This window comes from Panicum virgatum, chromosome 6N (genome assembly GCF_016808335.1).
Source record: "Panicum virgatum strain AP13 chromosome 6N, P.virgatum_v5, whole genome shotgun sequence".
Classification (NCBI taxonomy): Eukaryota; Viridiplantae; Streptophyta; class Magnoliopsida; order Poales; family Poaceae; genus Panicum; species Panicum virgatum.
The window spans coordinates 28,889,942-28,913,010 of record NC_053150.1 but is presented as its reverse complement, the minus strand read 5'-3'; the positions used below and the strand labels follow the sequence as shown (position 1 = coordinate 28,913,010).

Sequence of the window (23,069 nt, the reverse complement as noted above, 5' to 3'; positions counted from 1 at the left end):
CTTTCATATGATGATCTTGTTGAAATGCTAAATGATGCCGATGAATTCATGACAAAGGAAAATGCTAAGTTAAAGGACTTGAGGTTGAAGTTTACTTCTCTTCAAGATTCCTATGAGGAGCTAAAAACTTCTCATGAGAGTCTCAAAGAAACTCGTGAGAAGCTTGAGGAAGCTCACAATATCTTGCTTAATCATGAAAGAAAAGCAACATTGAGCATTGGTGTTAGTTGTGATTTAATTGATGATAAATCTTGTGGCTCTAGCTCTACTAGTTCTTTTTGCACCAAAATTGATAACTCATCTTGCAATGAATCTCTCATTATGGAAAATGATTTGTTAAAGAAAGAGATTACTTGCTTGACTAATTATTTGAGAAAGTGCTATGATAGTAGAGCCAAGTTTAATCATTGTTGGGCAAGTCAAAAGTTCACCTTGAACAAGTAAGGGTTTGGATACATTCCTAAGAAAGGGAAGAAGACTTTTGTGCAAACCAAAACTACTTTTGTGAAGAGTAGTGGTAAGCCATATTGTGAAAAATGCAAGAAAGTTGGTCATGTTGAGAAGAATTGCACCAACAAGAAAGTCGTATCCTTTGATTCAACTTACATTCTTATGAAAAATTCAAATGGCAATGTTAGTGCAAAATTTGTTGGGATACCTATAAATGGTGCTAAAAAGAATGCCATTTGGGTGCCAAAAGTCTTGGTCACTAACGTGGTCACTAACATTCAAGGACCCAAGAAAGTTTGGGTACCTAAAAGAGTTACTTCCTCTTTGTAGGTGAATTACAAGTCCGGAGGAAGACATTGGGTGCTTGATAGTGGATGCACTCAACACATGACCGGAGATCCAATGATGTTCTCCTCTCTAGATGAGAATGTGGGTGGCTATAGTGACATCATCTTTGGTGACAATAGCCGGGGTAAAGTCAAAGGAGTTGGTACAATTGCTAACTCAAGCGATCATTCTCTTTCAAAAGTATTGTTGGTTGATTCTCTCAAATTTAATCTCTTAGCGGTCACTCAACTTTGTGATTGTGGATATAAGTGTAGCTTCACTAAAGATGATGTTGTAGTGACTAGCTTGGATGGAAAAGATCACATCTTTACGGGATTTAGACATGAGGATGTATATCTTGTGGATTTTGCTACTAAAGAGGCAAACTTGTCCACTTGCTTGTTCACTCAATCATCCTTGGGTTGGTTATGGCATAGAAGGCTTGGTCATGTTGGCATGAAGCAACTCAACCGACTTTTGAACCATGATTTAGTAGTTGGGTTGAAGAATGTGAAGTTTGAAAAAGATAAGCTATGTAGTGCATGTCAAGCCGGAAAGCAAGTTGCAAATACTCATCCAACTAAGAGTGTCATGTCAACCGAGAGACCATTGGAATTATTGCATATGGATTTATTTGGTCCTACAACATATAGAAGTATTGGTGGAAATTGCTATTGTCTTGTGGTAGTAGATGATTACTCAAGATATACATGGGTTTTCTTTCTTCATGACAAGGCCGATACATATGACACATTCAAGAAATTCTTTACAAGGGCCGAAAATGAATTTGAGCTCAAGGTGAAGAAAGTGAGGAGTGACAATGGAAGTGAGTTTAGAAACACAAGAGTTGAGGAATGGTGTGATGTGAAAGGAATCAAGCATGAATTCTCAACCAAGTACACTCCGGAACAAAATGGTCTTGTTGAGAGGAAAAATAGAACCTTGATTGATATGGCAAGATCAATGCTCTCCGAATACAATGTTTCGGATAGCTTTTGGGCCGAAGCAATCAACACGGCTTGTCATGCCTCTAATAGATTGTATTGCCATAGATTTCATAACAAGACCCCATATGAGTTGCTCATTGGAAGGAAGCTAAATATATCATATTTTAGAGTGTTTGGTTGTAAATGTTATATTCTCAAGAAGGGAACTCGGTTATCAAAGTTTCAAAGCAAATGTGATGATGGTTTTCTTCTTGGATATTCATCTAGTAGCAAGGCTTATCGGGTCTACAACAAAACACATGGCATTGTTGAAGAAGCATATGATGTTGAGTTTGATGAAACCAATGGGTCTCACAATGAACAAGAAAATCTTGATGATGTGAGAAGTGATGGTTTGAGAAATGCAATGAAAAACATGTCAATTGGTGATGTTAGACCAAGAGAAGAAGATGAAGATGATCCTTCTATCTCTATTAGAGTTAATCCTTCAACTTCTATCTCAAATGATCAAGCACAACCAATTGTACAAGATTCAAGTAATGATGATTCTCAAGTACAAGATCAAGTTGGTTCATCTAGTGCACCATCTTCATCAACTCAAGAACCCATTGTTCCTCAAAGAATTCATCATGTTCTTGCAAAGGATCATCCGGTGGATCAAATCATGGGTGATATTAGTAAGAGTGTCCAAACTCGATCTCGCATTGCTTCATTTTGTGAACATTATTCTTTTGTATCTTTTCTTGAACCTAACTGTGTAGATGAAGCATTGAGAGATCCGGATTGGGTGAATGCTATGCATAAAGAATTAAATAATTTCACCCGGAATCAAGTTTGGGATCTAGTTGAGAGGCCCAAGAATTATAATGTTATTGGCACTAAATGGGTCTTTAGAAACAAGCAAAATGAAGATGGAATGGTTGTGAGAAACAAGGCAAGATTGGTAGCTCAACGCTTCACTCAAGTCGAAGGTTTGGATTTCGGTGAAACTTTCGCTCCCGTTGCTAGATTAGAAGCTATTAGAATTTTATTAGCTTATGCTTGCTCTCACAACATAAAACTTTTTCAAATGAATGTGAAAACTGCTTTCTTGAATGGCAAGATTAGTGAACTTGTTTTTGTTGAGCAACCTCCCAGTTTTGAAGATCCCAAGAAGCCAAATCATGTATACAAGCTCTCTAAAGCTCTTTATGGTCTTAAGCAAGCTCCACGAGCTTGGTATGAAAGATTGAGGGACTTTCTTATCTCTAAGGGCTTCAAAATTGGTAAGGTTGACACTACTTTGTTCACTAAAGCAATTGGTAAGGATTTGTTTGTTTGTCAAATTTATGTTGATGATATTATCTTTGGTTCAACTAACCCAAGTTTTTATGAGGAATTTGGTGAAATGATGTCTAGGGAATTTGAGATGTCCATGATTGGTGAATTAAGTTTCTTTCTTGGACTTCAAATCAAGCAACTCAAGGAAGGCACCTTTGTGTGTCAATCAAAATATGTGAAGGATATCTTGAAGAAATTTGGTATGGAAGATGCAAAACCAATCAAGACTCCTATGGCCACCAATGGGCATCTCGACCTAGATGAGGGAGGTAACCCGGTTGACCAAAAGGTTTATCGTTCTATGATTGGTAGTTTACTTTATTTGACCGCATCTAGGCCCGACATCATGTTTAGTGTTTGCATGTGTGCACGATTTCAAGCCGCACCTAGAGAATGTCATTTAACCGCCATCAAAAGGATCTTGAGATACTTGAAATATTCTCCTAATATTGGTTTATGGTATTCCAAGGGTGCTCATTTTGATTTGGTTGGATTCTTGGATTCGGATTATGCGGGGTGCAAGGTTGATAGGAAAAGCACCTCCGGTGGTTGTCAATTTCTTGGAAGATCTCTTGTATCTTGGTCATCAAAGAAGTAAAATTCCATGGCTCTTTCAACCGCCGAAGCGGAATATATTTCGGCCGGAAGTTGTTGTGCACAATTGTTATGGATGAAGCAAACTCTTCTTGACTATAGTGTGAAATTTGATGAAATTCTCTTGTTGTGTGATAATGAAAGTGCCGTGAAGATTGCTTCTAATCCGGTTCAACATTGAAGAACCAAGCATATTGATATCCGCCATCATTTTCTTAGAGATCATGTGAACAAGGGTGATATCAAGATTGATGGTATTGGCACGGATGATCAATTAGCCGATATATTTACCAAGCCTTTGGATGAATCTCGGTTTTGTAAGCTAAGAAATGAGTTAAACATCATTGACTTCTCAAATGTGGCTTGAAAACTAGCACATGTGGCATACCTTTCATGCACTCTTTGTTTCATTTTTTTGAATTTTTGAGGTATTTATGAGCCATTTATGAGTTTTCATGATTTTAGTCGATTTATTTTTGAATTCTTGTTGTAACTTGCTCATATGAGTCTTTTGAAGGTTTTCATGCAAGATTTGAGATTTTTGGATTTTTATATGAGCAATGATCCCAAATTGGAGTTGAAATTGAGAAAGTTGGCAAAATTCTGGGCTGTCTGAAATTTGGTACCGCGGATGGTCCGCGGGTAAGAGGCGGACAATCCGCCGTTCACGAGACTTGTTCACCAGAGGCTCTGCAGAGAAGTTATTAACCGCAAAATTACACTGCGGACGGTCCGCCAAAGGACCGCGGACGGTCCGCGAGGCATCGGTTCATCCGGCAAGCTTCGGATACACCGGTGGTTTGCCACTGAGCAAGGAGCGGACGGTCCGGCCTAGATCTGCGGACAGTCCGCAAGTGATTGGGAAGAATTTACCAGAGGAAGTTTCAGTCCGGTTGCAGTGTGAAAAATTCAAAGGCGGACGGTCCGCCAGTATACCGCGGACAGTCCGCGACTGGACAGAATGGTGGGGTCGGCCAGACTTGTTTTATAATGGATGTCACTCTCACCCCCCACCAAACCAAACACTACATCCAAAAGGCTCTCTCTCTTTCTCTCTCAAGCACGTGGGGGAGACGACAAGGTCAAGGCTTTTTGGCGTGGTTCCCGGACGGTCCGAGAACATCCCCGGACTCTTCTCAAGATTGTGCATCATGTCCTCTCGGTATTTTGACAAATCCCTAACTCTTGTTCTTGGATTTCTTTATTGGAAAGAGTTAGGGTTAGATGCTCCGATCTATTTTTGGACCATGAATTCTTGAAAATACTTTGGGGATCTTATTCCTAGTGATGAGGAGATGCTATAGTTAAAATTTGGTTGGTGGATTTGAATCAAAACTCAAAATATGGATGAATCAAAGTCAAGGGTGATTTTGTGTTCCTGCGAAGAACAAATGGGTCGCGGACAATCCGCCTGTTGGACGCGGACGGTCCGCCGTGGTAATTCATGAACCGCGGACGGTCCGCGTTCAGAAGTGCGGACGGTCCGCAAGTGTCAGATTTTTCAGATGAATGCTGAATTGACTTATATCATTGTGGATTGATACTATTGCTTTAGTAATTGTTCTTATGGTTAAATCTTGATCTCAGGCCACCCCGGAAGATCATCAAGGTCACTGCTTCCAAAATCAAGAAGGCTATGTCTTCCAAAAGACAAAGAGACAGTGATGACTCCGATGATGTGGACTATGCTCCAAATATCAGTGAGATGGCTGCAACATCTTCAGTAGGAGATGCAGGTGATGAATCTTTAGAGGAAGAGACTGAGGGGGTTGAGGATGATGTTACAGATTTGATGGGGCTAGATCTACCTAGCCGACAGTGGACTGCAGAGAGCTATACCAATGCAAGAGCAGTGGATCAGTTCAGTTTTGCCTCGTGACACCAACATCCTCTTCTTCAAAACTGAGGTACAAAAAGATGCTTACTTTGGTCATCTAGTCAAGAAAAATATATTCAAACATCAGACCATTGACCTAGGCTATATGAGACAACAACAAGTCATGTCTGATCTAGTAGATAGATTTCAGCAAATGGGGTTAGCAAATTTTCTGCAGCATAGGTGTGATTGGAATGAAACTGTGATACGTCAGTTCTATGCCACTCTAGAGATCAACATGGTTGAGGAAACATTTAGGTGGACAACTGGCAAAAGAACCTATTATGCTACATTTGCACAGTTTGCTGAGACAAATCAATTGGATTATAATTTCATCACTAGTGAGCAAAGTTTGAATGTTGTGTTAGAAAACCCTCTAGATGAGAATGACTACCCCATGTTCTATGAGCCTGCACATCTTGGAATTGCTAGAAGCTTTGGGGGCACTCAGGGTCTGAGGCATCATCTTGCAGTAATCAATAAGATTGCTAGAGTCACATTCATGCCTAAGAGTGGCAACAAGGACAAGATTAGAGGGCACTATTAGAATGTGATATCTCATGTCATGAACGGAAATAGAATAAATGTCATTGCTCTTATCATGGATCAGCTTGCAGATTTGAGGCTTAATATGGAGATGAACTTATATTTTGCTCCATACATTATGTCCATCATCAAGGTTAAGTCTAGCTTCAGAGGGTTATGTGAAAGCAAGCACACACCTTTCAGGCCATTCAAGAATGACAATGCTTTTCTTTTGAGGCCTCTGACTCCTTTCCCTGGAGATGGTATGGATGCTGAAGCACAGGGGCAAGATGGTGCTGATGATAGTGATGATGATGCTCACATGGGAGTAGCTGCAGCTTAGCATGCCATGCCACCTCCGCATCCTCCAGCTCAGCAGCAGTAGGCTCCTCCAGCTGGCTACTTTGACCCTTATTTTGCATCCATGCAGGAGAGCATGTCCTCTCAGATTGCGGGGTTGGCTAGTCAGATGCAGAATCAGATGAACCTCAACTTCCAAAACATGCAGCAGCAGATGTTCCAGCCCATGATGGTTCGGATGCAGGGGGTTCAGGAGAGCTTACACTCAGACATAGCAGCTCTTGACTCACGCTTTGAGGATTTGCCCTCTTCTGAGCAGCTTGAGCAGCTTGAGCAGAGGCAGGAGCAGCTAGAGCAGCGCTTTGATACGTTCAGCACAGCTTTCACCGGGTTTTCTGACCACTTCTACTCAGTATTTCCGGCTCCAGTGCCGCCTCCAGAGTTCTACCCGCACCAGCAGTTCTACCCACCACCACCTCCTCCACCGCCGATGGATTGACTTTCTTGGCAATTGATGCCAAAGGGGGAGAAGGAGCTTTGGAGTGCTTGGATCTAGGGGGAGCTCATGGACTTTTCATGGAGATCGTTCGCTTTCGGCTTCTGCTTGCTACTCGTGCTTATTTGTGTTGAACTATTGCATTACTTGTTCATGATTTGTGTCTTGCATGAACTCGATTTGAGACTTGTGTTTGGATTTGAACATTTGGTTTGTAATGTGTGATGAACTATGTTGGTTTGTGTTACTCTTATCTATTTATGTTCATCTTGTGTTTGTGAGGTTGTGCTAACCTAGCTAAAATTCATATCATATATATCTTGTTCTTGTATGCCTCGATTTCCACTTGTAGGGAAAACTCCGTCAAAAGTTTCAAATATATATATGTGTACTTGGTATTCATGCAAATTTATATGCACATATCAAGGGGGAGTTCTCTCTATTCATCGAACTTGGTGAATTTATTCATACCATATTCTGAAATTTTCAAGAAAATGAGTAAGTTCTTCCAAAGTTCAATTCCAAGTCCACCTTATGCCTAGTGTATAAAGTTGACTTAAACACTTTTATCACTCCAAAATTTAGTGTTGTCATCAATTACCAAAAAGGGGGAGATTGAAAGCATCTAGGCCCCTAATTCGAGTTTTGGTAATTAATGACAACGGTTTGTGGATTAACGATTTCGTTTGAGATAATAAGTATAGGTTGATCCACGGATGAAAGAGATTTGGTTGTGAACGTATGGAGTTTTGGAGATGATGAGTAAAGCCCGGGCTCAAGGCAAAGGTATAAAATAGGGCTTTTGCATTTTACCGGTCACAAGGTGTTTAGTGGATGAAAAGTGACCGGATTTGTTGGATAGATAGCCGTACTATCAAGAGGGGTCATATACTCGTGCTTGACAGGTCCTTAGTGCCATTTTGCTCAAAATGTCTAGTTGCACGCATGAGGGCTAACGACGTTTTGAAAAGATTTGAAAAAGAACAAGTTTGAGAGCTGACTGCACAACCGCGGACAGTCCGCCCCCTGGGGCGCGGACGGTCCGCAATCGTTCCAGAGAGCATGTTTGGCTCTGGTGGTTTTTAGAGGTGTATGGCGGACAGTCCGGCCCAGGTGGGCGGACGGTCCGCAGCTCTAACTCAAATTGTACCAGAGAGGGTGTTTTCTCTGGTTGGGCTTATGATCTGTGCGGCGGACGGTCCGCCCCTGGGGCGCGGACGGTCCGCCTGCTATTTGACAATTTGTACGAGAGACATTGTTGTCTCTGGTGGGTTTTCAAGGTTGAACTGCGGACGGTCCGCTCCTGAGGCACGGACGGTCCGCAGGCTAATTTCAAAGTTGTACCAGAGATGATGTTTCGTCTCTGGTGGTGTGGAACACTCACTGCGGACGGTCCGCACCTGGGTCGCGGACGGTCCGCCAGGGCTTAATGGCTAGTTCTGACATGCATTAAATGCACTCTGACTCACTGGTTTATAACGGCGGACAGTCTGGTTTTTGAAATGCTGACGGTCCGTGATTTCGCAGAAAAGAGTGTAACGGCTAGTTTTTGGAGGGATGTCTATATACCCATTGCCCGGCCTTTGGGGGTCTCTCTTGGCCATTTGAACTGCATACTTGACTTCATAGAGCTAAGGCATCCCTCTCTCACACACACTTGCTTAGAGATTGCATTCTTGAGGGTGTGAGAGCTTCCTAGTGCATTGCATCAAGAGTTTTGAGCTTTGTGGCACTAGGGAAACTTCAAGCAAGCGTCATCGACTTGTTACTCTTGGGAGTTACCGCTCCCTAGACGGCTTGGAGAAGAGGATTTCGTGGAGCTCCTCCAAGGAGATTGTTGAGGAGCCCCGATTTCGGTTGTGAGAGGTCTTGTGCTCACCACACCGGAGTGGTGAAGAGCAACTCTAGTGGAATCGAGGAGTGGCGCGGTTCTTTGATTCAAGCCGGCTCAAGATCAAGAGGTTCTTGATAGAGGAGCGGTTGATTCTTGGAATCCACCTCAACGTGGATTAGGGGTGACCGGCAAGTCATCGACACCACGGGATAAATTCTTGTGTCAAGCTTGGTTACTTCTCTTACTCACTTTAATTCTTATTTTTACTTTGAGCAATTTACTTTACTAGAGCTTGTTTTGTATCTTGTCACCCTAGGTTGCAAACCCATCTAGAGATAGTAATAGCTTGACATAGGGCTTTCCTTTGTTACTAATTAAATTTCTCTAGTGTTGTTGGCTTTAGATTTTAAACCGCCTATTCACCCCCCCTCTAGTGGGTGTTCTTGATCCTACAGATTGGAGGAAGGAGGAAGAAGGTGATTTGGATATAGATAGGCAAGATTTGGCTAGTCTGTTGGATACCTCAACCATTTAGCTAGCTTTTAGTTTTTACCTAGTCTTTTACCTGGTCATTTAGCTAGGATTTTTAGCTCATCTTTTGGAGATGCTCTAACGATTGGTATTAGGATAGAATTTCCAATTCCCAATTCTAAACCATCAAAAAAGCAGTTAGGTCAAAATTGATGACCAAAATTATATTTCCAAACATAATTGTAATAGAAAAATCTCCTATCCTTCAGGCTACATTATAGTTAAAAGCTTGTTGGTCTCTCGAGCAAATCTCAACCATCCTCTGATCTCAGGTCGCTAGCCCAGCCAAAACCGACATATCGCGTGTCACAAACTTCATTCACAACCGCTGCGTATCCAAACTACTCCATTCGTCCTGAAATGTAAGATATTATATAGTTCAAATTTTATACTCAAATATAAGGTATCCTGGGTTAATAGTGAATCTAATCATCTTAATTGTGCATCGTTTCTAAATATTTCTCGATCGAAAGACGTGCATGTAGCCATACAGAGGGAGGTGCACGTGAGGGATGCATAGGAAAGGACATGCTACTTTAATTAGAATATATTTAGTTATCCAAATAGAATTCCAATATTTAATAGTTAGAGGTAGAAAAGTCTTTTTTATATAATCATAATCTGTTTTATTTTTTTATATTTGAGTACCGAGGGAGTAGCTCCGATTCAAAATCGTACTCACAGCGGTCTAGAAAAATACTTTTTGTATGACGCGTTGCCGTCTCCGTACTCCTCCACCCAGGCACCCACAATGTGTACACCACCGTCCACCGCGGCTGGTTGACTGGCCAACGCGATCCATGTTAAAGCTGCGCGGACGGAACGTCGGGAGGCGGCTGGCGGGGTAGCGGAAGCGATCACGATTCACGAGGCCCAAGCAGAGGCGGTTGGAGACGAGAATAAAGGGCGTGGCCGACAACGACTTCCCGTGAACCATCCTGCCATCCCCGGGCTCCCGGCAGCAGCAGCGCCGTGACGGAGCTGCAGCCGCCCGGAGGCCAGGGCATGGAGCCCCCCACCCCCCACCTACGCTTCGGTCCACGAGATTTCTGCTCCCTCCTACTACTCCGTATGCTCTCCGTATGCTGACGAGCAAATTCCCTATGACAGCTCATCCCCTCCCATTGGAAATTAGCAACTACTACTGGAAATTAGTATATATCCCTCCCTTTCGTACCATCGTTTATAATTTCTCATCCCCTACTCCCTCCATCCTCAAATGTAGGCATTCTAAATTTTTGAAAGTAGATTATGGAGGTAGAGAAAAGACGCATGTACCTCTCATTAGAACAGTAATCAAATTGCTTAGTTTTCAGTACCTGCACCAAAACCAAAAAAGATTAGCATATCTTTTTTATTCCATGGCCCATCATAATTATTTTTTAATAAAACAAACATCAAAATCAAGAAGATTAGCTTGTCTTTTTGTCTAAAGTACTCTAGAATGTCTTACATTTTGGTATAAATTTTAAACCCTCAAATGCCTTATTGCATTTCAGGATGGAGGAGGTATGTATCATTACCGTCAAATTCCCATGTTAAATTTCCATGTTAATTGCGTCAAACTTTTTATGTTGGGATGTTTTACCCCTTCTATCAGGACAGTGTCTATCACATTCACGGCCTGGTGCATGAGTCAAGTAGCACCAGACCGATATAAAAAGATGCTCCACTCCTATCCCGCGACGCCTAAACCCTGGATCGGCTGCCTTGCATCCAGCAGTTGTTGCTCTCCCCAGCATCCTGCATAGGAGTGGCGAGGGTTGCGGCGGCCGATGGGGAACGAAGGTGCCGAGGGTCGTGGCATATCAAGGGGGCCACCGTGTGTCGTCCATCTCCACGGCGGGCAACGTCGCTCGCCTCCCACCACTGCGCCCCGCTATGGCGCCGCGTGTTGAGCTCGTGGTGCTGCCGTCCCCTTGCATTGAGGGGCTCTCTGACGGTACCGAGTCCTGTAACAACATCCTCCATGACAAGCTCGGGCTCCTTTTTGAGGCCTTCGATGGGCGAGCGAGCCGCGCGCCCCTCGCACGGGCGCAGCCCGGCTCCCTGGAGAAGGTCCTAGGCACGGTGCGCGTAGTGCGACCAAGGATCATGACCGTGATCGAGTAGGAGGCCAACCATAACTCTGGCTCAATCCTGGACTACTTCATGAAGTCGCTACACTACTACTACACCATGTTCGATTCTCTTGAAGGCGCCAGCTTCGACCAATCCGCTGATGCTGCTCCGGCCGTGGCCGGCGGCACGGATTAGATCATGTCCGAGGTGTACCTCGGCTGGCAGATCTGCAACGTCGTGCGTACGAGGGCACATAGCACATGGAGCGGCACGAGACGCCGGGGCAGTGGCGCAACAGCCTGGGCCGCGCCAAGTTCTTAATTCTAATGGCATGGAAGGGATGAATGACACACATATGATTCATCCTAGCTTGGGGTATTATTGTCTTTTCACCATATTATTTAACAGCTCAGTTAGTGTTATTTGACGGTAATGACACACAGAGAAACTATAAGTAATAGCAAGCAAGAAATATGCTAGTTTCCGACAACACATAGACGATGTGTATATTTCTTAATAGTGTATAGGGAATTTGCTCTATCTTGGGAAAGGCCGTGTATATGGCTCAGATCTATCCAGCCATTTAGTTTGTTCCCATATGGTTGACGCCACTCGGGCTACTAACCTATGCGGCTATGCCACTAGTGCTTCCGTTGGATTTTCTCCCATGTGTTGCCGACTATTTGAGCGGTTGGATGACACGTTGCTGTTAACCTACGGGGAGGAAGGTTGATTAACCTCTTTTGACAGATGATGGGATCCATTGAGCACCCTTTGTTAAATGGATGGATAGATGCATGGATCTACCTACAACATTCCCTGACATGGATTTGACGGGATGCTGCCGGTCGCTCGCTGCCTGGAAAGGTGGTTTTCCACTCATCGCCAGCTGCCTTGGCATATGGCGTGGAGCCGGGGCACCTAGTAGGAGGCAAAAGGCAAAGGATAAAGCAAGCAGTTCCAAACAAAACCCAGAGGAAGCAGTAACCGGAAATCATGTGCTGATGCTGCCACGTGGGTCCATGAAGACCGCCCGGCGGAAGGTTAACGACATTTAAACATTACAGGAAAAATTTCAAGCCATTCAAATTCATACGCCCAAGTCTTCTTCAACACCCAGGTAATCTGGATTTCTCATCGGAATGATATGAAACAGTGTTCTTCTACCCATGTTTACCAGAGGCCGGACAAGGTACTTTTGACATGATGGGAAATTAGGAACGGGTAATGCTAGTACTACCTAGGTATATACTACTCGACAGGAGCTGGTTTTGCAGGATCCGGACCCTACCCGCGGGGGACCGCTAGTATTTTGTCTCAACAACGGGGGACAATGCAAGGCATGTCTGACAGCGCGGGGCCCGACAGGCGCAGGGGATCGGAGGCGTGCAATGTGCCGTGGAGTTAGGAGCACTATTTGGTACTACGTGCCATGGTCGTCTGGCTGCGTTGCATATTATCATTCATGGCCAGCATGTATGGCTGGCCACCACCTAGATCAGATCGTCTACTGCATGCTCACTTTATGCTTTTATATATGGTCTCTCAGGTTAGTTAGGTCCGTCTCAGCAGTATTTTGATATTAAATTTTTACTACCATCTTATTAGTAACTATGCAACGAAACTACTATAAAACTGAACCTAGACCATGGCTTGTACAGTATATACCTATAAATTAATTATATTCTTGTCTACGTATATTACAACCCTGCGAGAGGAAACTCAACGTTAGTTGTTCCTTCCCTCGGTTCCGAAATGCTGTTGTTGACTTGTTGTTGGTTCGGTAGCAGCCATCATGTCGCGCGCGCGCGTGCGTACCGCGTACGCGTACTCAAAGGAACAGAATGAACAGCGCTACGTGTACGGCACTACTGTACGAGTACGACTAGCAGAGATGCCATGGATGGATGTGGCCCCACCACACGTCGATCTCGGGCGGAGTGCGACTGGTACGGTGGCTCGATCGACCGGAGAGACGCCAGCGGCCTGGAAAAGGGAGGGTGGCGACAAGCGGCGCGCCAGGCTGAGGGCCAGTCTGTTATCGGCGATGTGCATGCATGGCACGGTGGATGACCGCTGCTGCTGCTGCTTGTCTTGTCGTCTGGCCTTTCGCCCTTTCGTCCGTGCCCTCCTCGGCTCCTCCCCTTCCCCGATTGCCTGCCTGCCTGCCGGACCCCGTGACCCGATCCGCCGATCCCATTCATACACGCGCCTACTGTGCTGCGCGTCAGCTTCCTTCGGCTTCGTTCCTCCAGGCTGTAGCCTGTAGCTCTAGCGTGTTGTTGTCGCATGCCGTCGTCCCAAGGCTGACTGTCCCCTGCTTGTGCAGTTGTGCTCAACGAGGGGCTGCAACAAGCCTGCAACGTATGGGCTCTGGAGCAAGATTATTAACATAGCCGACTGCTAGCTGTAAAAATCCTAGCAGTTCATCTCTGAGTTTACTCTTATAATATTTATTAGCTCATTACTATTAATTCATAGTCCACTTATCTTCATCATAAAGTTTCTTTGTTCCTTTTTTTGAACATGTAAATATTTTTAATTTTTATGTTGAATCTGGCTGTAAACTTACATCTCGCTTCTCTTTTTTTTCCTCTTCTTTCTCCTTCATCTCAACATTCAGTCTGCTTACCACTTACTGCAATACTTGTTCTTTGCAACATATCTTTGTTCTCACAGATCGGCTGCCACGACCCACAAGCTCACGACCGGTGCCTCTAGAGATAAAGAGGTTTTATTCATCAACGGCAGTCAGCAAAGGATCTATCGATGCACCCGAAATTTGCACTGCAGATTTTCTATAGGGAGAAAAAATAAATCTAGGATTTTCTTTATTGCAACAGAAGGGACGCCATGGAATGGACCCCCAACGAATCTTCGGCGTTGATGCATGCGTCGCGTCTATGTAAAATGTAGTGCCAACGAAAGGAGACAGAGAGAGCGACTGATAACGTAGCATCTCTGTATGGTTAGTTGTACTCGAAACAGAGCTCCTAATTAACACCGTGTCCATGTGCTCAAGCCAATGAGACATTTGTTCGTTGCGTGTAGTGGCGATCACAGCTTTTGCATTCTTACATCTTAGAATTTACAAGTAAAAAGAAAGGAAAAGAAACCATGTACAATGATTAAAGCATGAGTTACTAAATTAATAGGGAGACTTTCATACTGATTACTGAAAACCTTTATAGTGTTGCTCATCTGGAACTAAATACCGCAATGCATGACTAGCTTCATATTATATATTTTCATGTATTTTGCAAAGGTACCATGTTGCAAAGCTTAAACCAACCATGCCTCAGAGCTCTTAAGCCTCATCCTGACGTAACACTTGGCTGTTTCTTTAAACAAGTTGCTGTATCATTATTATTGACTCATTTTTCATTCCGGTCTCCTTCACTTTAAACATATGAACTATGTTTTTAAAGCGGTAAGGCGAGGCGAGGCGATCCACCACCACCTTATCGCCTAGGCGACGCCTAGGCGGGCTAAGGCGGGCTAAGGCGAGACCTCAAGCAAGGCGAGCCGCCACCGCTTTGTCGCCTAGGGGACGCCTTGAAATCAGAGCATATGAAAATTATCCAAACTGTCTGCAAAGCCTGCTAGATACCCAGTTTAAGACTCCTACAGATTTGCTCCCTCCAAACAAGAACAGATCAGACCTGCTGTCACCTGTCCTGTCTGGCTAAAGAGATGCACATCGAAGGTGCACCAGAATACAAGACAGATGTGTGATAGGGGAAGTATTAAATTGCTGCTAGCCTTCTCTTTCTTTACACTAAGAGCTCAAATCAGTGAACATACATGAACATATCAGGTAGACTACTCAAGCAGACAAGCACTCCATTAGTGAACATACATGAACATATCAGGTAGACTGCTCAAGTACTCCATTCCATGGAGACCTTAAACCTGCAGGTTCAAGGAGTAGAAGTCCCATCAGGTAGCTTTGTCTTCCTCTTCCTGCCAAGGATGGAAGCCTTATGCAACCTCACACCACCAGCACGCCATTTCTTGAAAGCAGCCATCGATTCCCTAGCAGATTCAAATACTTCACGAAAAATTTAACTTGTCTGTCAGTGTATTGCAGTTGCAGCAAAATAATTTGTTTTGTAATCTGTTGGCAATAGCACGAGGACAAGTACAATATTAGATGCTTGCTTACCACGAGTTTCTTCTTTGGTAAGGCGTGGGACAAACTTGGGCACTGTCATCATGGAAGAACTGTGAGACTTGCTTAGAACCTCTTTGTACCGACTGGTGAATGCATAGTGCAAGAACAGGCCAATGCTTTTGTCAGTCACCCTGAAAATGAGAAAACAGAAAGTAGGCAAAAGAAAAACTTGAGACGCTTTTTTGGAGAGTCTAACAAAATCTCTTAAACCAAAAGGAGGCACTGATATCCCAATTCAAATGGCTCATCGAGGGAATAAACTACCCATCATTTGACAACCAAATATTTATCCTATCCAGGCATTAGCACTAGCATTAAGTTTGAATCCATGGTTTCAACATTCCATAACAGTTATAACATCCATAAAAATTGATGGAAAAACACCAAGGGCAACCTGATTAGGAGTCCATGAATGCTAGATCATGATAACATAACTAACACATGTCTGTAAAAAGTTACATTACTTCATGGGAAAGGGGAACAACTAAAATCACTTGAGGTTTCAGACTGCCAGAATTAGTTGAGAAGTATACATGTGGTGTATTTCAAAACTGTAAGTTACTAGTAAGTAGTAATAACTTGTGGCATCAAGGCATGTTTGTCAGGTTAGGATAAAATTCTGTACAATGGCGGTTGAGCAATGGGCTAGTGGACCAGTTGTATCAATCATAGAATCGGCAATGAACTAGTTTGCACCACATAGAACCAACAGTACAGAGGGACTGGTGGTAACAATAATAACATCAACAGCGAACCATTTTCCATCATATAGAATTGAACTGAAAATATACTGTCTCTGAAGGGAAATACAGAGATTGCTAGGTAACTGAAATAGATATTCAACTACAGATTAATTGTTTTTCAATTCCAGGACCAAAGTACATTGCCTTTGTAATAATACAAGCGAGCATGCCCTTTTCGGGGAATAGATTGATATAATCGTTTAAAACAGTCCAGCATTATAGGGAACATAACAAAATGCTAGGACTGTCATATTTCTACGAAATACAGCATAGTCTCAAATAAACATGAAAGAAAGAACAAGACGAAAGGACCATACTTTTTTAAGAAATGCAAGCAAACATGTCCTTTTCAGGAAATAGATTGATATAATCATTTAAAATGGTCCAGCATTATAGGGAACATAACAAAATGCTAGTACTGTCATATTTCTACAAAATACAGTACAGTCTCAAACAAACATGAAAGAAAGAACAAGATGAAAGGACCATGCTTTTTTAAGAAATGCAAGAGAACCTATCCTTTTTTGGGAAATAGATGTATATAATCAACTAAACAGTCAGACATAACAAAATGCTAGTACGCTGACAAATAAAATACAGTCAAAGGTAAGCTGACCCCCAAACATTCTAATGCATAGAGGATTCCAGTGTGCTAACTTTGCAGCACCAAAGAACTCCCAAAGGTTTCAGTTTGGTCAAAGCCTCCTGACTTCCTGTCATGACTGGGTACTAACACCATCATTGTTAGGAGGGTGATTCATCATTCATCACCCTTAATATTTCACTACCCAATCTGATTCAAGCATCAAAGGCACTTTCTTCGGTGATCCCTCCATCATGCCATGTCAGTTGTCTTTTTTTACCTTAATGAAACATTTCAACAGTTCTGGAATTCATCACTTTTTTCCCATTTCTCTTAATGAAACATGTCAACATACGTTCTCGACAACTGTGTTTTTTTTCTTAATAAAGGGGACTTTAGGAGCTTTTGTGGTTAGGAAAAGAAAACAGAAGCATCGCACTCATAGATTCTGAAGAATCCTGTAGTGTAAAAGCAATATTTTCAGGGGGTTACAGCCCCTTTTCAACTGTAACTTTTTGGGGGGATAACCCCCTCCCTTTTCTTCTTAATATAATGATGCGCAGTTCTCCTGCGCGTTCGAGAAAAAAAAGAAAAAAATATTTTTCTGAGACATGAACAACGCTACTTGAATAAAACAGATCATCACGTTTCAACAGATTCCTAAGGAATTTAGAAATGAACCCTAAGAACAATAAAAATTGGGAGCAAACATACTGAAATCAAATTTGTTCAGAGCCTGCACTACCGACTCACCCAAAAGCCAAAGGTGATGACAGAAGGTAGCAATTCAATTGACCTATGAATAATCCACTTGTACGTCAACACAAAGCTCAAAATTATGTAAAGCAAATGAATCGGTATTCCAAGAAGAAATTATAAACCATTTCAATGAAAAGAACATGTAAATAAACTAAGATAACCATGAAATCTGATGGTATGCATTACTGAAGTGGTGAGGAAACTCACAAAGGAACAATCTTGCACCCTAGCTCATAAAAGTAGGGGCAACGAACCTTCAAGTCCACACAGGCCGCATCAGCTTGGATCTCTTTTCGAGTTCTGTAGTATTAGACAAGATATTGAGACAGTAGTCAAGTTTTCAAAGAGAATACAGCAGAACCTATGTTCCATACTCTACTTTCAATTGCCAAAACTCATCCATTCAGCAAAAATATAATTCTTAGGAGCATTCAGTGTAATTGAAAAATGGTTTCTCCTTAATAAGATAATATCTTTAATAAATTTGTTAATTATGTTATAAAAGAAAGGTTTGCACATATTACTGTTTACTGTGGAAAACTACAGTAGGCTGCAATGAGGCAAGAAAAAATCGTTTAGTTATTTGACATGAAATTTCATGTATGCTTCTCAAAAGAAAAAAAAACAGAATACTCCATGCGCTTTCGTACTTTGCTGTTGCTCTAATAATTTTTGTGTATGCAGTAATGCAACAACAGAGACCGAAGAAACTACTTCTGTGTGAAGCATGGAGGCGGATTTATTGACACAGCTTGTTCCAGAGACAGCAGCCCATGCGCAAGCCAAAATGGGAGCTCTACCTTGGCACCCTTCTCTACCTGGATATAGAAAGGGAAAGACTAAGATCCTCTTTTATGGAAGATAATCATCCCTATTAGTATTTTTTGTAAAATTCGTCCGCAATGCAAAGTATCCAATTCCCATTTGGGGCTCATGACAAATACTGCAGCCAGGACAAGAATGAAGAAAATACCCGTTATTCCAAGTCAGTTTAATCAAGTCAAAGAGTACATAAGAAGCCTCTCGGCTAACCATTATTAAACAACTGCATGGTCATAAGATTGCTCCACATATACCCTAGCACTAGAAGCATCCACAAATAAAATTCAACAGGCACACTTACACAGTTACTTTCAGCGCCAGGATCTAGCATGCCGACACCATTTGCAGTCACATGGAAAACAACAGAAATAGGCTGCAGGCAGAGAAGAAACATATACTCAGCACAGGTACACAAGCATCATGCAGGAAGAGAAGATAAAATACAGGCATCCGGAATCACCTCATCCTCCATGAGGATGTCATCGATGTCGAAGTAACCCGTCATCTGACCAAAAGCACCAGTTAAAAAGCGGTAAGGTGAGGCAAGGCGAGCGAGCCCTTTCGGACGCCTAGGCAACTAAGGCAGACGCCTTGGCAATGCCATACAAACATCTTAAAATATAGTGTGACTAAAATTCATAAGCTAATCAAACCTTAATGTTACCAATTTGTAGCATAAGCATCCAGAAAATATTGAGCATAATAAGTAGTGCTACTAGAGTACTAAACTATTAGTAGTAAGATGGTGAATCTGAAATGTCTAATGAATCGTCTCTCAAAAGCCAGCAGGCCATAACCTAGTCTCTAGTGCCTAGGGGGAATGGAGGTCGGACCTTGGGGCTTGCCGGAACAGAGGTCGGAGCTGAGGGCCTGCGGGCAAGGATATTTGATGCTGGCGGCCGTCAAGGAGGCAGGGTGGGGCAGTACTGCTCAATCTGGCAGACGGCTGGGCTCCAATCGAGCTGCTGGAGGGGATGCGAGGAGCGAATGGCGGAGATGTGCGGTATCGCTGGTTGGTCTGCGCCCGCGCACCCGCGACTCGGCGGGAATTTGGTCCGCCGCTGGAGCAGTACTGCTCAGTTTGAGAGACGGCTGGGCTCCAATCGAGCTGCTGGAGGGGATGCAAGGAGCGACGGGCAGAGATGTGTGGCGTCGCTGACTGGGCTGTGCCCGCGCGCCCGCGATTCGCCGAAGATTTGGTCCGCCGAGCTCCGGCGGCTCTAGGCTAGAAGGTCTAATTCCTCTCTCCCCTACCTCCCGCCCTTGTCTCATGCCCCCAATTTCTTCCCGCGCGGCAGGCTGAAGGCGCGAAGTTCCGCGCGGGGGAGATTTCCACCCGCAGCTCGGATGTAAGGCTGCGTTTAGTTCCCAAAAATTTTTACACAGTATCTATCATATTAAATTTTTGGACACTTGTATAAAACATTAAATTTAATTGAAAAAAATAATTAATTACATAGTCTAACTGATTCTTACGAGTGAACCTAATGATGCTAATTAATTTATAATTAGACATTAATTGTCAAATAATAACAAAATGTGCTACGTTAGCCAAATCTAAACTTTTCCAGCAACTAAACACCCCCTAAATGGTTCGGCCTACCGTTTGACTGAAAAGAACTGGTATCAATCTGCATAATTTTCTTAGATATCTCAGTAATATCGGATGATTATTTTAATTGACAAATTTGATATAATATGATTAGTATCCAGCTGGTATCGAATGTCTGGTCGGATAATCCGGATAGCCAATTCAGATACTAGATTTGAATAATTATATTATTCTATATATATATTTGATTTAATCTCTAAACAATTATAACTAATTCATTTTTAATCAAAAAATATAATAAATTTTTTTTTCTAAAAATGTAATCTATCTATTGGTACAATTTTAGAGTTAAAATCTTATTTATTCCTAGTTCAAGAATTAAACTTGAACTTGGGCAATAATTCAACAATAAAAATAGATTTGTCCCATTTTTTAAAAAAAACTCAATATCATATAATAATTTGAACTCTATCAATAATTTGACTAGTTCTACGTATTTATGCATTAATAATTTAGAATATCAACATCCTGTAATTGAGTCCATAAAATAGTATGTAATCTTTTGTTAATTTGGTTAATCAAGCATGATTCTAGTTTGATTTAACCTCCTTGAATAGACGAATTGATTCGAGTGCTATTAAGTAGCATCAATGTGATAAATTATAATGTCGCGAATTGAGTGTCTCCAGCTACATTGCAACTTTGTCACTGTGGGAAATGGGCGACTACTAAACTACTCAATTGCTTGTTTGATATGCGCTTGATCGGATATGGTCTAGCACGCAAAGACTCGAGGATTTAGACTGGTTCAGGCCGAATGTGCCCTACGTCCAGTATGGGGGGTGGTGTTTTTGCTCTATTACTCTCGAGCCCGTGTGCTCAAAGTTCAGAGGGGAGCTTACAAGCTGGTCAAGCAGTGTCGAACCTCTAGGAGTCCAACCCTTTTCTACGCGGGGGGCTTTCTCTTTTATAGTCCAAGGTGGGGTCCCCCATTTACATATATCTAGCGCTGAGTCTCGGCACCATCGGGGTGTCATTCGTTCTTGTCAGTCGTCGAGGCCCACTCGGTCGGTCGGGAGTGGGCAAGCTTGATCCTGGCGATCTTCTTGGCCAACGGGTGATCTTGGCGATCTTCTTGGGCAACGAGTTGTCCCGGTGTTGTCTCATCTTGGCTCAGTCGGGGCGGCCCGATCACTTGGATGGTCGTTCAGGGGTCACCTCCGGTCTTGTCTGTCTGGGCCTACGTTCCTTATCAGCAGGGCTACCTTACGTTTCCCTTGCGTAGCCCCTGCCAGCAGGACGGCACACCCGGTGAGGGGTGCATTACAAGGGTCAGGCCAGGGGTGTCCGGTCACGCTTGCTGGCGTAATAAGGTGGTGCGTAGAGGCAACCATCATTACGGCGGGGGAGGCGACGTCCTGTTGACGCCTCCTCTTGTAGTGTCGCGGGGCCCGCGTGGGCGGCGCTGTCCCTTTGTCAGGGGTCCTGTAGCCTATGCCCGCGCCGCAAGATAAGGAGGGCTGGCGTCGCGGGGCCTGTACGGGACCTGTCTTGGCCGGCACACCTGTCAGGCGGAGTGGCTTCCTTGGAGCACACGTCCCGGGTCATCCGGCATGGCTCTGACCCGGGGTGCTAGGTCGGGGGGCCGCCACGCGTCCCGGGAGGTCGGGCTCCCGGACGTGTTGGCTTAGGGACGAAGGCAGCTCCCTACACGGGTTAGTTGGCCGTCCCGTTCTTGGCCCAGTGAATCTGTTGGGCTTCCCTTTACACGAGTCGGGCCCGTCAGGGATCCCGGGTTTACACCCCCGTCAGAGGCCCCCGAGCGACTCTGCGATTTTAATAATCGCGGAGCCGCTGGACTTGGTCTTGATCACCCCTGACCGGGGCGTCCCATCCACCTGCCCGCGCTCTCAGCTTTCGGCGCACGCCGGTGATGGCGTGACGGGGGTTTGCCCGTCTTGATGGCCGGCTGGAGCGTTGGTGCCGTGGAATCTCGAGGCCGGTCGTCGCGTCTTATCGCTATGCCGCGGGCGCCTCGTTTTCCCCCGTTTGGGGCTGCCTCCCATTGGTGGGTTGTGCGGTGATCGTGCCAGGAGTGGCGCGGCGGTTGCTTGGCGAGCTGGCACCGTCTCGTCGGCATTTTAGGGGGGTTCGATTAGGTGAGGGCTTTTGGTGTACCCTGTTCGGCCGGCCCGCTGACTGCTGGGGCCGTTCGTGCCTGTGTTCGCCTATAAATTGGGGTGTTGTGGATACATGGTTTCACACAAGAAAAAAAACGGATCATGGAAATCCATTTGATAGTTCTCTTCCTCACACCCCACACCCGTCCTCTTGATGAGAGTAGGCATGGCTTGTGTCTCTGGTGCTAGAAGAATGCTTGCGAACAGCGGGGGATCCTCCTCAGACACGCACCTGCTATCGCACTCTTTCCTCGAGTCGCGTGCCAGCACCGTGGAACCTGGGTGCCATCGGTCGAGATTAGGCGAGCCCGACCACTGGTTCCCTTTCCAAGGGGTGTGGTAAGCGGCCATATCTCGCTTGTGGCTCCCTTGGTATTCCTTTGGAGCTGGCCCGGCGCGGGGCTTGGTGCGCAAGCTGAAGGTAGAGTTCTTGGAGCGTTCTGCCTCGCGTCGGCTTCGGAGTCTTCCTGCACCATGGTCTCCGCATTCTTTGCTGCTGGCGGTTCCTAGGTCAAACGGGCCCCAAGGGGAGGAGGCGGCGAGGGTTACGAAGGAGACCCCGTGGGTTCTCTTGAGCATGTCCTCCAGCTCCGTCCGAGGCACCCGTTGCCTTTGTCTTTTGCAGCTGAGGGGCGAGACCGTAGTTGGGGAAGGCGTTCTTGGGAGCGCCCTCCCTCTTTTTTCCTTTTGGTTTCCCGCCTGAGGGATGTAATGGATTTGGTCCATTGTATCTGTTGTTTCCCCGAGTCGAGGACAGCTGGCTTTTGTTTGTTGTAACGGCTCCTGGCCAATCATTTTGACGAAACCAGTCCGGAAGTAAATTTGCTCCGCGTGATCAGACTTGGCATTGTCGTTCCTGTTTAACGATCGACCAGTGCGTATCGCCTCGGATGAAGATCATTCTCGCCATGGGCGACGGATTCAAAGGAAACCGTTGTCTTTGCCTATCGTTCTGTTTATTGTCCCCGGGCTTTGTGGACCTGTGGGGTCAGTCG

The 23,069-nt window shown here is 44.3% G+C and overlaps 1 protein-coding gene across 1 annotated transcript; it reads right to left on the bottom strand.

Moving 5' to 3' along the window:
- Positions 1–14,864: 14,864 nt before the first annotated feature.
- LOC120679883 (DNA replication complex GINS protein PSF3-like) lies at positions 14,865–19,661 on the bottom strand. Its single transcript, XM_039961542.1, has 7 exons — positions 19,176–19,661; positions 18,803–18,847; positions 18,644–18,715; positions 18,235–18,338; positions 17,728–17,820; positions 15,427–15,566; positions 14,865–15,312 (listed from the first exon to the last, which is right to left on the bottom strand). The coding sequence occupies exons 2-7, from the start codon at positions 18,845–18,847 to the stop codon at positions 15,182–15,184; spliced, it is 585 nt and encodes a 194-aa protein (XP_039817476.1). The 5' UTR covers positions 19,176–19,661; the 3' UTR covers positions 14,865–15,181.
- Between the last annotated feature and the right edge of the window lie 3,408 nt (positions 19,662–23,069).